General features: G+C 44.8%; 1 protein-coding gene across 1 annotated transcript; it reads right to left on the reverse strand.

The window, feature by feature from the left end:
* Positions 1–3,651: 3,651 nt before the first annotated feature.
* LOC139419348 (CD209 antigen-like protein C) lies at positions 3,652–6,113 on the reverse strand. Its single transcript, XM_071169287.1, has 3 exons — positions 6,101–6,113; positions 4,415–4,504; positions 3,652–4,148 (listed from the first exon to the last, which is right to left on the reverse strand). Exons 1-3 carry the CDS (start codon positions 6,111–6,113, stop codon positions 3,652–3,654), a joined length of 600 nt encoding a protein of 199 aa, XP_071025388.1.
* Positions 6,114–14,136: the final 8,023 nt, after the last annotated feature.

Here is a 14,136-nt window from a genome sequence, read left to right on the forward strand (position 1 = left end):
AAAAAGTATCTTCTTCTTATTGGTGTCTTTTAGTAGTGGTTTCTTTGCTGCAATTTGACCACGCAGGCCTGATTCACACAGTCTCCTCTGAACACTCACCTTGAATTAAGAACCATGAAAGTAAGTGAAGAGGACCGTGCTTAGAAGACAGGAAGTGAAGAGGCCCGTGCTTAGAAGACAGGAAGTGAAGAGGCCCGTGTTTAGAAGACAGGAAGTGAACAGGACCGGTCTTAGAAGACAGGACAAAGAATAAACATGGGTAACGGTAGTCGACAAAAACTCCAGTGAAAAGAAACACAAACTAAGTATATGTTATAAAACAGCATTTTATTACTGCTACCTCACACCCACAGTGACTTATAACAATACATTAACACACGGAGAAGCAAAAGGCTATATTCACCATTCATTTGTAAGCACGGTGTTCAAGCAAGCAAAAGACAAAAAAAAGTGAAAGCAACAAACACTTCACTTTCTCCAAAGATACATTTCACCTGGAAAGTTGTATTCCGTTACGACAGCAGAAACATACACAACCTGAATACCATAAGAGTAATAATAGCATGTAAAACACATCACCACTACGTAGATGGTTTGGTCCAATCTACATCAGTACATGTTATTCTCTGCACTACGCAACTGCACATCCCACACCAGACAATAGTTATTATGTATGATACAATCGAGATATTAACCTACAGTAGCATGGGAGAGTAACCTACAGTAGCATGGGAGAGTAACCTACAGTAGCATGGAAGAGTAACCTACAGTAGCATGGGAGAGTAACCTACAGTATCATGGGAGAGTAACCTACAGTATCATGGGAGAGTAACCTAAAGTAGCATGGGAGAGTAACCTACAGTAGCATGGGAGAGTAACCTACAGTAGCATGGGAGAGTAACCTACAGTATCATATGAGAGTAACCTACAGTAGCATGGGAGAGTAACCTACAGTAACATGGGAGAGTAACCTACAGTAACATGGGAGAGTAACCTACAGTAGCATGGGAGAGTAACCTACAGTATCATGGGAGAGTAACCTACAGTATCATGGGAGAGTAACCTACAGTATCATATGAGAGTAACCTACAGTAGCATGGGAGAGTAACCTCCAGTAACATGGGAGAGTAACCTACAGTAGCATGGGAGAGTAACCTACAGTAGCATGGGAGAGTAACCTACAGTAGCATGGGAGAGTAACCTACAGTATCATATGAGAGTAACCCACAGTAGCATGGGAGAGTAACCTACAGTAACATGGGAGAGTAACCTACAGTATCATGGGAGAGTAACCTACAGTAACATGGGAGAGTAACCTACAGTAGCATGGGAGAGTAACCTCCAGTAGCATGGGAGAGTAACCTACAGTAACATGGGAGAGTAACCTATGGTAGCATGGGAGAGTAACCTACAGTAGCATGGGAGAGTAACCTACAGTAGCATGGGAGAGTAACCTACAGTAGCATGGGAGAGTAACCTACAGTAACATGGGAGAGTAACCTACAGTAGCATGGGAGAGTAACCTACAGTATCATGGGAGAGTAACCTAGAGTAGCATGGGAGAGTAACCTACAGTAGCATGGGAGAGTAACCTACAGTAGCATGGGAGAGTAACCTACAGTAACATGGGAGAGTAACCTACAGTAACATGGGAGAGTAAAAACAGTAGCATGGGAGAGTAACCTACAGTAACATGGGATAGTAACCTACAGTAGCATGGGAGAGTAACCTACAGTAGCATGGGAGAGTAACCTACAGTATCATATGAGAGTAACCTACAGTAGCATGGGAGAGTAACCTACAGTAGCATGGGAGAGTAACCTATAGTAGCATGGGAGAGTAACCTACAGTAGCATGGGAGAGTAACCTACAGTAGCATGGGAGAGTAACCTACAGTAGCATGGGAGAGTAACCTACAGTATCATGGGAGAGTAACCTACAGTAGCATGGGAGAGTAACCTATAGTAGCATGGGAGAGTAACCGACAGTAGCATGGGAGAGTAACCTACAGTAGCATGGTAGCGTAACCTACAGTAGCATGGGAGAGTAACCTACAGTAACATGGGAGAGTAACCTACAGTAACATGGGAGAGTAACCTACAGTAGCATGGGAGAATAACCTACAGTAGCATGGGAGAGTAACCTACAGTAGCATGGGAGAGTAACCTACAGTAGCATGGGAGAGTTACCTACAGTAGCATGGGAGAGTAACCTACAGTATCATATGAGAGTAACCTACAGTAGCATGGGAGAGTAACCTACAGTAACATGGGAGAGTAACCTACAGTAGCATGGGAGAGTAACCTACAGTATCATGGGAGAGTAACCTATAGTAGCATGGGAGAGTAACCTACAGTAACATGGGAGAGTAACCTACAGTAGCATGGGAGAATAACCTCCAGTAACATTGGAGGGTAACCTACAGTAACATGGGAGAGTAACCTCCAGTAACATGGGAGAGTAACATACAGTAGCATGGGAGAGTAACCTACAGTAGCATGGGGGAGTAACTTACAGTAGCATGGGGGAGTAACCTACAGTAGCATGGGAGAGTAACCCACAGTAACATGGGAGAGAAACCTACAGTAACATGGGAGAGTAAACTACAGTAGGATGGGAGAGTAACCCACAGTAACATTGTAGATAAACCTACAGTAACATGGGAGAGTAACCTACAGTATCTGAACAGTCAACTTAGCATCTACCCCTACTTCCTCAAACCTTCCCCGTCCTCCACCCCACCCAACACCCTTAGCATCCACCCCTCCATCCCACCAGCACCCCTGGTATTGATCCCTCCTTCCCTCCAACCTTCACATAACCCTTGGCCTCCACCCAACCTTCCCCCAGCCATCATCACCACTCAACCCCCTGGATCTCAACCCAGCCTACACCTTAGCCCAGAGGTAGGTAACCCTGATGCTGGAGTGCCGCGGGCACTTCATGTTTTTGGATTTCCAGCAATAAATGAACTGATCAATTAGCTCAGTTGGTAAGGTTTGATGCCCTAGCCTTTCCTACCTAGCCCTTATCCACCCAGCCCAGCCCTCCTCAACCCTAACCCTCCTTTGCCTTCCCCAACCCCAGCCCTGCCCTGCCCTCCCTTGCCCAGCCCTACCCAAGCTCTCCCAATCCCCAGCCCTATCCAAGCTCTTCCCAACCCCCTCCCCAAGCCCTCCCCAACCCCAGCTCTCCCCAAGCTCTTCACGATCTGAGCCCTCCCAAAGCCTGCCTCCCCCCAAGCTCTTCCCAACCCCAGCTCTCCCTAACCCCAGCTCTCCCTAACCCCAGCCCTCCTCTTCCCTCCCCAAGCTCTTCCCAACCCCAACCCTCCCCAACCTCAGCACCCCCAAGCTCTTCCCAACCCTCCCCAACCGCAGCCCCAGCCCTCCCCAATCTCTTCCCAACCCTAGCCCTAGCCCTCTCCCAATCTCTTCCCAACCCCCAGCCCTCCCAAACCTCAGGAAACACTTTTGTAAGTTAAACACATTTCAGAGCAGTCAAACGTAACAAATTAAGAGTAAAACAAGAAGTTAAGCGATGGAACTGTTAGAGGGAGTGAAGAGAGAGAGAGAGACAGAGTGGTCAGAGAAAACATTATTTTATAAATGTGGGTCATGCTTTTCTCTACATTAACTGTTATTGACAGCCTTAACACACCTGCCTTTCACAGATCCAACTATTTGTGTGGTTACATGGCACATCATTCCAAGCCACTACTGGGTCCTGTTGAGTGTTATCAACCAAAGCGCAGTCTTCTTGCAAATCATTTGGCTCCCCTTTGGTCCAGTAACTTGTGGTCAGTGGTGTGCCGTCCACCCATCTCCAGGTTCCCTCAACTTCTATGTCCGTCAGACCAAACCAGGCTCTTTTGTTGAACGCTTTGATGAAAGCCTGTTCCTCTCTGCTGTTGATGATCACCAGGTTTGCTCCTCTCGCCTGACAGTCCTTTCTGCTGTCTTCCCATGTTTTCTCATCAGCAGAGATGTAGTAACAACTGCAGCAAGACTTCTTCCAGTCTCGGGGACATTTGCCATATTTATTACTGGTCTGTAGCTGGTCTCTCTCTTTGGTCAGGTTGTTGTAGCTGGTCTGTAGCTGGTCTCTCTCTGCAGTCAGGTTGTTGTAACTGTTCAATAGGTTTCTCTCTGTGAAATAATACAATCAACGACCAAGTTAATCAGACATCTCCAGGGTTGGGGTCAGTTGCATTTCAATTCCAGTCAATTCAGGAAGTACACTGGAATTACAATTACAATTCTCTTCAATGCTTCAATGAGGAACATTTGGAATTTGGTTTACTTTCTGATTTGACTGAAATGAAAATGGAATTGACCCCAATCATTGTTCATCACACCATAGATTATTAAGAACATTAGAGTGAGATGTTTGAGTGAGAACATATCAAACTCACGGTAGAGTAACAGGCCTATGATCCCAGCCAGTAGGAGAACACACAGCAGCCCCAGACTCACTGCAGAAGCTAGGAAACGTCTCTTCCACACTGAAGCACAAATTATTATCATAAGAACTTTATCAGGTATTTGCGTCTATTTGTGTAGAGTAGCTCTGTCAAGCACTGAGTAAAATAGACAAGCTTGACTTGGGCCACAACACTGAGTACCTCAAATGTTCTGTTGCTTGAGTTGCAGCCCCTGCTGAAAAAACAGTATAGACCAGCATAGGCTGGAGACCAGACTTCGTTTTGGTTTTGCTGGAGACCAGCCTTCGTTTTGGTTTTGCTGGTAACCAGCCTTTGTTGTGTTTTTGCTGGTGACCAGCCTTCATTGTGTTTTTGCTGGTGACCAGCCTTCATTGTGGTTTTGCTGGTGACCAGCCTTCATTGTGTTTTTGCTGGTGACCAGCCTTCATTGTGGTTTTGCTGGTGACCAGCCTTCATTGTGGTTTTTCTGGTGACCAGCCTTCATTGTGTTTTGCTGGTGACCAGCCTTCATTGTGTTTTTGCTGGTGACCAGCCTTCGTTGTGTTTTTGCTGGTGACCAGCCTTCATTGTGTTTTTGCTGGTGACCAGCCTTCATTGTGTTTTGCTGGTGACCAGCCTTCATTGTGTTTTTGCTGGTGACCAGCCTTCGTTGTGTTTTCGCAGGTGAACAGCCTTCATTGTGTTTTTACTGGTGACCAGCCTTCAATGTGTTTTGCACACCAGCAAAACCAGCATGGAGAAACATTACGTTGTCTTACAAAGCGATGCCTAATTCCTATTGGAATCTAGCCTGACTAGGGATATCAAAAAATGAGAACTTCTATTCACCCACGATCTGCGTTTAGAACGACTGCCAGGGTTGGAAAGATAAATAAATTAGATTTCCTAAACTGGAACAACCATTTCAGTAACAGGTGCAATAAGTCCAACTAAATGATGTATGCTGTTTATCTTTGCGTAGCATGAAAGGTGAATTAAATATTGTGTGTAAGGGCGTCAGTTATTCTAGTGGTTAGAGTGTTGGGCCAGTAACCGAAAGGTTGCTAGATCGAATTCTCGAGCTGACAAAGTTAAAAATCTGTCGTTTTACCCCTGAACAAGGCAATTAACCCACTGTTCCCCGGTAGGCCGTCATTGTAAATAAGAATTTGTTCTTAATCTTGTGAAAATAGCGTCCTCTCTTCTATCCCTTCCTACCGTCCTCCCCTCCACAAACTTGAAGTAAATGCCTACCCTTAGTATTTCTATTTCACTGCTCCTGCCCTCTCTACACCATCACTGTCTATATCAGGCTTTTAGTCTGTCATCTCTACACCATCACTGTCCATATCAGGCTTTTAGCCTGTCATCTCTACACCATCACTGTCTATATCAGGCTTTAACCTGCTCCTGCCATCTCTACACCATCACTGTCTATATCAGGCTTTTAACCTGTCATCTCTACACCATCACTGTCCATATCAGGCTTTTAACCTGAATTCTCTACACCATCACTGTCTATATCAGGCTTTAACCTGCTCCTGTCATCTCTACACCATCACTGTCTATATCAGCCTTCATTCATCAACAGTAAGGCCATCAGCTCCCAGTACATACAGCCAGATGATCTGTGATACGTATCCTTGGATTACACCACTGTCCATATCAGGCTCTAACCTGCTCCTGCCATCTCTACAACAGTAAGGCCATCAGCTCCCAGTACATACAGCCAGATGATCTGTGATACTCATCCGTATCGTCGTGGACTACATCACTGTCTATATCAGGCTGTTAACCTGCTCCTGCCATCTCTACAACAGTAAGGCCATCAGCTCCCAGTACATACAGCCAGATGATCTGTGATACGTATCCATGGATTACACCACTGTCTATATCAGGCTTTTAACCTGATGACGCTGTCTCAATCGCACTTCACACTGCCCTTTCTCACCTGGACAAAAGGATGAACACCTACGAGAGAATGTTGTTCATTGACTACAGCTCAGCGTTCAACACCATAGTACCCACGGAGTTCATCACTAAGCTAAGGACTCTGGTGTCTAAACACATCCCTCTGCAACTGGATCCTGGACTTCCTGACGGGCCTCCCCCAGGTGGTGAGGGTAGGCAACAACACGTCTGCCACGCTGATCAATAACACAGGGGCCTCTCAAGGGGTGTGTACTTAGTCCCCTCCTGTATTCCCTGTTCACCCACGACTTTGTGGCCAAACACAACTCCAACACCATCATTAAGTTTGCTGACAACAGAACAGTGGTAGGCCTGATCACCGACAATGATGAGACAGCCTGTAGGAAGGAGGTCAGAGACCTGGCCGTGTGGTGCCAGGACAACAACCTCTTCCTCAATGTGAGCAAGACAAAGGAGCTGATCGTGGACTACAGGAAAAGGCGGGCCCGAACAGGCCCCCATTAACATCGATGGGGCTGTAGTGGAGCGGGTCGAGAGTTTCAAATTCCTTGGTGTCCACATCCCCAACAAACTATCATGGTCCAAACACACCAAGACAGTCATGAAGAGGGCACGACAACACCTTTTCCCCCTCAGGAGACTGAAAAGATTTGTCATGGGTCCCCAGATCTTCCAAAGGTTCTACAGCTGCACCATCGAGAGCATCCTGACCGGTTGCATCCAAACCTGGTATGGCAACTGCTCGGCATCTGAGCGTAAGGCGCTACAGAGAGTAGTGCGAACGGCCCAGTACATCACTGGGGCCAAGTTTCCTGCCATCCAGGACCTATATAATAGGCGGTGTCAGAGAAAAGCCCATAACATTGTCAGAGACTCCAGTCGCCCGAGTTAAAGACTATTTTCTCTGCTACCGCACGGTAAGCGGTACCGGAGTGTCCGCTCCTCAACAGCTTCTACCCCCAAGCCATTAGACCGCTGAACAATTCATAAAATTGCCACCTGACAATTTACATTGATCCCCCCCGCACTCCCCTCTCCCTTTTGTACACTGCTGCTACTCGCTGGTTGTTTGTTACCTAGTCACTTCGCCCCCACGTACATGTACATATTACCTCAACTAACCTGTACCCCTGCACACTGACTCGGTACAGGTGCCCCCTGCATATAGCCTCCACACTGACTCGGTACCGGTGCCCCCTGCATATAGCCTCCACACTGACTCGGTACCGATAACCCCTGTATATAACCTCCACACTGACTCGGTACCGATAACCCCTGTATATAACCTCCACACTGACTCGGTACCGGTGCCCTCTGTAAATCAAATCAAATCAAATCAAATTTTATTTGTCACATACACATGGTTAGCAGATGTTAATGCGAGTGTAGCGAAATGCTTGTGCTTCTAGTTCCGACAATGCAGTAATAACAAGTAATCTAACTAACAATTCCAAAACTACTGTCTTGTACACAGTGTAAGGGGATAAAGAATATGTACATAAGGATATATGAATGAGTGATGGTACAGAGCAGCATAGGCAAGATACAGTAGATGGTATCGGGTACAGTATGTACAAATGAGATGAGTATGTAAACAAAGTGGCATAGTATAGTATAAAGTGGCTAGTGATACATGTATTACATAAGGATACCGTCGATGATATAGAGTACAGTATATACGTATGCGTATGAGATGAATAATGTAGGGTAAGTAACATTTATATAAGGTAGCATTGTTTAAAGTGGCTAGTGATATATTTACATCATTTCCCATCAATTCCCATTATTAAAGTGGCTGGAGTTGAGTCAGTGTCAGTGTGTTGGCAGCAGCCACTCAGTGTTAGTGGTGGCTGTTTAACAGTCTGATGGCCTTGAGATAGAAGCTGTTTTTCAGTCTCTCGGTCCCAGCTTTGATGCACCTGTACTGACCTCGCCTTCTGGATGATAGCGGGGTGAACAGGCAGTGGCTCGGGTGGTTGATGTCCTTGATGATCTTTATGGCCTTCCTGTGACATCGGGTGGTGTAGGTGTCCTGGAGGGCAGGTAGTTTGCCCCCGGTGATGCGTTGTGCAGACCTCACTACCCTCTGGAGAGCCTTACGGTTGAGGGCGGTGCAGTTGCCATACCAGGCGGTGATACAGCCCGCCAGGATGCTCTCGATTGTGCATCTGTAGAAGTTTGTGAGTGCTTTTGGTGACAAGCCGAATTTCTTCAGCCTCCTGAGGTTGAAGAGGCGCTGCTGCGCCTTCTTCACGATGCTGTCTGTGTGAGTGGACCAATTCAGTTTGTCTGTGATGTGTATGCCGAGGAACTTAAAACTTGCTACCCTCTCCACTACTGTTCCATCGATGTGGATAGGGGGGTGTTCCCTCTGCTGTTTCCTGAAGTCCACAATCATCTCCTTAGTTTTGTTGACGTTGAGTGTGAGGTTGTTTTCCTGACACCACACTCCGAGGGCCCTCACCTCCTCCCTGTAGGCCGTCTCATCGTTGTTGGTAATCAAGCCTACCACTGTTGTGTCGTCCGCAAACTTGATGATTGAGTTGGAGGCGTGCGTGGCCACGCAGTCGTGGGTGAACAGGGAGTACAGGAGAGGGCTCAGAACGCAACCTTGTGGGGCCCCAGTGTTGAGGATCAGCGGGGAGGAGATGTTGTTGCCTACCCTCACCACCTGGGGGCGGCCCGTCAGGAAGTCCAGTACCCAGTTGCACAGGGCGGGGTCGAGACCCAGGGTCTCGAGCTTGATGACGAGCTTGGAGGGTACTATGGTGTTGTATATAACCTCGTTATTGTGTTACTTTTTATTATTACTTCATATTTTTAGTCTACTTGGTAAATATTATCTTCTTCTTGAACTGCCCTGTTGGTTAAGGGCTTGGAAACAAGCATTTCACGGTAAAGTCTACACTTGTTGTGTTCGGCGCACGTTGACTAATAAAGTTTGATTTGATTTGGTAAGTGTAAGACGGTCTTACATTTTTCCTCATGTTGATGCTAGTTTGATGAAAATGATTGTAAGTAATATCCTATCAGGTTGAGATGAATCTCTAAAGGGATGTGGTGGAAAATGAACTATGACCAACATACTGTTTAATTAGACTCTGCTGTTTTACTGAGAGAATTGTCCAATGTTATATGTTAGTATTTTGCTGACACATGCTTGGTCTTCTGTGGGTGTGACCGCAGGATGATGACATCCTGTTTTCACAATCTACAGGAACTTAGATGTGACAAGGGTGGCAGTGTCAACTATCTTAATCTGAACAGACAAGCTAAATCAGTTTTTTACATTTCCACGTTCCGTCCCTGTTTCCACCCAACTGTTAAACTGCCACGAATACAAAATAGGTCCTTTTTTTTCTATGAGAGGAGAGAGGCAACTCTGTTTGTCAGGCTGACTATTCTTTGTGATGGTTGATTGCTTCATTTTTTTGGCAAATCACATAGTTGTTTGAAGAATACAATCTCTCTCCTATTGGATAGATTGACCAAGACAGAACCACTACATCTCCCTGGATGATAAACTCAGTTTGATCCATGTTTCCTGAAATACAAATCACATCAGGCGTAGCCGGCATATCCACAATGAACTGCTTGAATTCCATTGGCCAACAGGCTTCACACTGTTGTAGTATTACCATAACTAAGATCCAGAAATACATGTCACCAGTCTCAGCTGATTGAGGTCTCCAACTTCTTCCCATGTCAACCCTGTCGTCTTCCAGCCACTTTCACTATTAACAGAATCCTCTCTGTTTAAGACTCTACTTTAGCAGTGCTATTGACAGCTCCCATCACCAGCTCTCTCTCTGTTTAAGACTCTACTTTAGCAGTGCTATTGACAGCTCCCATCAACCAGCTCTCTCTCTGTTTAAGACTCTACTTTAGCAGTGCTATTGACAGCTCCCATCAACCAGCTCTCTCTCTGTTTAAGACTCTACTTTAGCAGTGCTATTGACAGCTCCCATCAATCAGCTCTCTCTCTGTTTAAGACTCTACTTTAGCAGTGCTATTGACAGCTCCCATCAACCAGCTCTCTGTCTAAGACTCTACTTTAGCAGTGCTATTGACAGCTCCCATCAACCAGCTCTCTCTCTGTTTAAGACTCTACTTTAGCAGTGCTATTGACAGCTCCCATCAATCAGCTCTCTCTCTGTTTTTATTTAACCTTTATTTAACTAGGCAAGGCAGTTAAAGAACAAATTCTTATTTTCAATGATGGCCTAGGAACAGTGGGTTAACTGCCTTGGTCAGGGGCAGAACAAAATACTTGTTAACTTGAGTGTCCAAATAAAACCACCCTCGGTCCAAATTCGGCCCATGGGCCGCCAGTTGGGGAAGCCTGGTTCAGATAGTCTCATTCATTCATAATTTCTGCCCTGGCAGTCATTCTGAATATAGATTTTCGCCTGCCGGAGCAGTCTATAGTCAGCTAGACGAGCTGATTATTAAATTTTCGGAATCCACTCTGGCTGGATTCCATTAGGAATTAAACGTAACTTTTGCCAGCATATTGTGAATTGGTCACTGGTCAACAGTGTCCAAAACACAGCAAAGACTGGTCGGCCAGCACTGGCCAACATGAATCAGCTTGAAATTGATCTGGTTGGTCTACGCTGTTTTTTTCAGCAGGGGCACTCTTATAGAATATATATTGGCCTTAACATATGGTGGAGTTCAGGCACCCAAAATGAGCACCGGCTGTTACCTGAATGTTGATCACCAAATCCATCCTTCTTGTCAGACTTGATCGGCCTTTCGTTTGTGTATATATGATCATCAATATCCATGGTCTTTATTTAATAATTAGGTTATTTGTCTTCAAATCGGAACTTCTACTCTTGCAATTTCTACTCTCGCAACTTCTACTGTTGTATCTTCTACTGTTGTATCTTCTACTGTTGTAACATCTACTGTTTAACTTCTACTGTTGTAACGTCTGCTGTTATCTCAGTTGTAGGTTTGTGTCTGTTCGCTGCACAGCTGGAGTCTCTGTGTGACTCAGTCTGATGTCAGAGACACTTTTAACAGTCAATCTCATTAAAGGGGAAACTGTCTAACCAATAGTACGACACTAACCATGTCACCATGTGACCATGTACTTACACATGTTGTATCCCATTGTTTTCCTCCTCCCTTGATCCGGAGAGCAGCATATCATATACACTTTTAAGAACTACCCACTGAAAATAATTAATGTCATTTGAGCTCCCATAACGTGTATTGGATTGAAGGTAGGCAACTCTGAATTGGTACAGTACGTCTTCAAATTGATGCTTTTGGTCTCTGTAGATGTGGTAACAGTTCTGGCACGGGATATGATTGCAATACTGATTGCAACACTTGAACAGGAACTCTCTCCCTGTGGTTGTTCTGGCTGACTTCCTCTTCTAAAACACAGTTGAGTAACACATTGAGGCATCAAGCTGTCAAACCAAGTGGCATAATTCATGTATTACTGGTGATTGACAGTAAAGGTGCAATCAGCAGTTGAAACAATAAGAAAGCGTACTACCCCGCCCCTGTTTCAGTCAAAAAAACTGAGGGATGGTTATGGAGAAATGTAACTATAAACTATGGTACCTGTGAGAATTTTCTAATAATCTGCCATTTCGTTTTTTCATGTCATTACATTAAAGCTATAAGGGAGATTACCTGTTGTTCTTGGCTGTTGATGACCACCAGGTGTGCGCCTCTATTACTGCAGTCCTGTCTGCTCTCCTCCCAGGATTTTTCCTCAGTAGAGACGTAATAACAACTGCTACCAATCTTCTTCCATCCTTGAGTACAAACTATAAGTTGAACATTTCCTGCTTTAGTCACTTTAATACAACATTGAATTAAGTATCAATCAGACAGTCAAGGAAGACGGGGCACTAACTAATAGGCGGTTTTGAAGTCGTAGTTTGTTTCTAACATTTTTCATTTAATGTAATTTCAATTTCCTGTTTATAAGTGACATGTGAACTGATACAGAGACTGTGAAACAGAACAGTCATTAGACAATTTGACTCACCTTTCTCAACTAAAGATTGTTTCAGACGTTCTGTCTCTTTCTGTAGCTGGTCTCTCTCTTTGGTCAGGGTGTTGTAACTGGTCTGTAGCTGGTCTCTCTCTTTGGTCAGGGTGTTGTAGCTGGTCTGTAGCTGGTCTCTCTCTTTGGTCAGGGTGTTGTAGCTGGTCTGTAGCTGGTCTCTCTCTTTGGTCAGGGTGTTGTAACTGGTCTGTAGCTGGTCACCTCTCTTTGGTCAGGGTGTTGGAACAGGTCTGTAGCTGGTCTCTCTCTTTGGTCAGGGTGTTGTAACTGGTCTGTAGCTGGTCCCTCTCTTCAGTCAGGGTGTTGGAACTGGTCAATTGGTTTCTCTCTGTGAAATAATACGACCAATGAACAAGGAAACAGTGGAAATGTTAATCAGACATGACCAGGGTTGGGGTCAGTTACATTTCAATTCAGGAAGTAAACTGGAATTCTAATTGAATTTCAATTCTCTTCAATGCTTTTCAATGAGGAAAACGTGGAATTGGAATTTGGTGTACTTTATGAATTGAATTGTCTGAAATTAAAAATAATTGATCCCTGGTCATTACACCACTGATGATGAAGAATGTTTGAGTGAGAACATATCAAACTCACGGTAGAGAAACAGGCCTATGATCCCAGCCAGTAGGAGAACACACAGCAGCCCCCAGACACACTGCAGCAGCTCCAGAGTATCTCTTCCACCACTGACAAAACACTGAAGCACAAATTATTACCAGAAGAACTTTCTCTTTATCAGCGTTGTATTTGTGTCTACTTTTGTGTTCATTTGATCTTTGAATCACTGAGGGAAATACACAAGGAACATGGAACAGAACACCAGAACTGAGTTCCAGAACCTCACATGTTCTACTGCTTGACTTCCAGAACCTCTTATGAACCGAAAATGACTGCCAACACCTATTTCAATCCAAATCAAATTTCATTTGTAATTTGCTTCATAAACAACAGGTGTTTGCTAATAGTAAAATGCTGACTGACGGATCCTTTTCCAACAATGCAGAGTGAAAGATACAACATTTAAAATAATGACACAATAAATACATACACAGTGAATTAACAAAGAAGAATAACAAGTCAAAATGACATGGCTACAGTGCATTTAGAAAGTATTCAGACCCCTTTGACTTTTTCCACATTATGTTACGTTACAGCCTTATTCTAAAATGGATTAAACCGTCTTTTTCCCTCATCCATAAACACTGTCTTCATCAATCTACACACCTCATAATAACAAAGCAAAAACTGTTTTTTATATTTTCAGGTCTCTCCAGAGATGTTTCAAGTCTGGGCACTGGCTTTGCCACTTAAGGACATTCAGAGACTTGTGTTGTCTTCGCTGTGTGCTTAGGGTTGTTTTCCTGGTGGAAGGTGAACCTTCGCCCAAGTCTGTGGTCCTGAGCGCTCTCAAGCAGGTAATCATGAAGGTACTCTCTGTCCTTTGCACAGCATGATGCTGCCGCCGCCATGCTTCACTGTAAGGATGGTGGCAGGTTCCCTCCATCATAATCTTGTTTTTCATGGTCTGGTAGTCATTAGGTGCCTTTTGGCAAACTCCAAGCTGGCTGTCATGTTAGGAAATCCAAAGCTATTTTTTTCAAGCAGAAAATTGCTTCCTGTTACACAAACTCAAAAAACTTCTGGAACATCGTAAAGCCCATGGAGAATAAGAGCACCTCCTCGCAGCCGCCCACTGCACTGATGATAGGAAACTCTGTCACCGCCAATAAATCCACTATAA

Source organism: Oncorhynchus clarkii, chromosome 10 (genome assembly GCF_045791955.1).
Source record: "Oncorhynchus clarkii lewisi isolate Uvic-CL-2024 chromosome 10, UVic_Ocla_1.0, whole genome shotgun sequence".
Taxonomy (NCBI): Eukaryota; Metazoa; Chordata; class Actinopteri; order Salmoniformes; family Salmonidae; genus Oncorhynchus; species Oncorhynchus clarkii.